Source organism: Mesitornis unicolor, unplaced genomic scaffold, assembly GCF_000695765.1.
Source record: "Mesitornis unicolor isolate BGI_N332 unplaced genomic scaffold, ASM69576v1 scaffold16680, whole genome shotgun sequence".
NCBI classification, from domain to species: domain Eukaryota; kingdom Metazoa; phylum Chordata; class Aves; order Mesitornithiformes; family Mesitornithidae; genus Mesitornis; species Mesitornis unicolor.
In genome coordinates, this window is record NW_010157724.1 from 699 (window position 1) to 2260 (window position 1562).

The following is a 1562-nucleotide window of genomic DNA, read 5'->3' on the forward strand; positions in this document are numbered from 1 at the left end:
CCCCAGTGGAGGTTGTTGTCCTCCAGTGGAGGTTGTTGTCCTCCAGCGGAGGTGGCTGTCCTCCAGCGGAGGTGGTTGTCCTCCAATGGAGGTGGTTGTCCTCCAGCAGAGGTTGTTGCCCTCCAGTGGAGGTGGTTGTCCTCCAATGGACGTTGCTGTCCTCCAATGGAGGTTGTTGTCCCCCAATGGAGGTGGTTGCCCTCCAGCAGAGGTTGTTGTCCTCCAACGGAGGTTGTTGTCCTCCAGCAGAGGTGGTTGTCCTCCAATGGAGGTTGTTGCCCTCCAACGGAGGTTGTTGCCCTCCAATGGAGGTGGTTGCCACATGGAGGTTGACCGGGTGTATTTCGGGCAGGTGAACAACAACGGCGTGATCTCCTTCGGCACCCGCGTCAACCAGTACAACCCCGACCCCTTCCCATTGGCCGACGGGCGCCCCTTCGTTGCCCCGTACTGGGCGGACGTCAACAACGTCCTAGGAGGGGACGTCTTCTACCGAGAGACCACCGACCCGGCGCTGCTGACCCGCATCACCAGGGACATCAACCAATACTTCCCCCAGACCTCCTTCACCGCCACCTGGGCTTTTGTGGCCACCTGGGACCACGTGGCCTACTACGGCTCTACCTCCACCAAGGTAAGGTCCAAATTGTCACCGTCTGGGGGTGAAAAATCCCTTTATCCCGCCCCGACTCGGTGTAGGGACGAGCGCGCGGCCACGGGACAAAGGGTTTTTAGAGAGCGAAGCGAATCGTGGCCTCAAATCCACGCGGTGGCCTCACAAACCACCCCACTCACGTTGTCCTCACGACCCATTTGTTGGACCTGCAACCTTTTTGGTGGCCTTTACGGTCGCTCCGTTGGTCTTCGTGACCTTCTCGTTGGCCTTTGCAACCCATTTGTTGACCTCGCGAGCCGTTCGTTGGCCTTCCAACCTCTTTGGTGGCCTTTGGTGACCCCTTTCCCTTTCCCTTTGTGGCCTACACGTCCCATTTGTGGGGTCTCTCCCACCTCACCACACCGTTCCTCTGAGTAGAGAAAGAGGCTGTGGTAGGGCACCGAAAGTCTGACTGTAGACCCCAAAAACCAGCGCGGATTGGGCCACGCCTGGCCAAGATGGCTTCCTCGCACAGCTTTGGGCAAGGAGTCTACATCTTGTAGTAAATCCCCTCCGTAGCTGCTCATTCAGCCCCGATGATGTCATCTCCTCGCTTCCTTTCGGCAGGGGAACACCTTCCAAGCCGCCCTCACCACCGACACCAAGACGTCCTTCATCGTCCTCAACTACGGGGACATCCAATGGACCACGGGGGAGGCAAGCGGAGGTGACCCCGAAACCGGTCTCGGTGGCACCCCGGCCCATGTACGTGGGGTTGAGGGACACTGGGAGGGGGATGGGATGATGGGAGGTGAGGAATTGGGGAGGAGGTTGGACTAAAATGAGGGTTTTTTTCTGGGACAACAATGAGTTTGCCAAAGGTAGGACTTTGGTCCGTGAAGTTTTTGGGGGAAACAAGACTGAAAGGAGGACTTGGGCCCATGTTTTTGGGGAAAGCAACACTGAA

General features: G+C 57.9%; 1 protein-coding gene across 1 annotated transcript; it reads left to right on the plus strand.

Moving 5' to 3' along the window:
- Positions 1-322: 322 nt before the first annotated feature.
- Positions 323-1360, plus strand: LOC104538101 (alpha-tectorin-like; the record flags this gene model as incomplete). The annotated part of the gene is made up of 2 exons (XM_010181183.1): positions 323-634; positions 1223-1360. Coding segments are annotated over exons 1-2 (450 nt in total), but the record flags the coding sequence as incomplete, so codon positions are not given.
- Between the last annotated feature and the right edge of the window lie 202 nt (positions 1361-1562).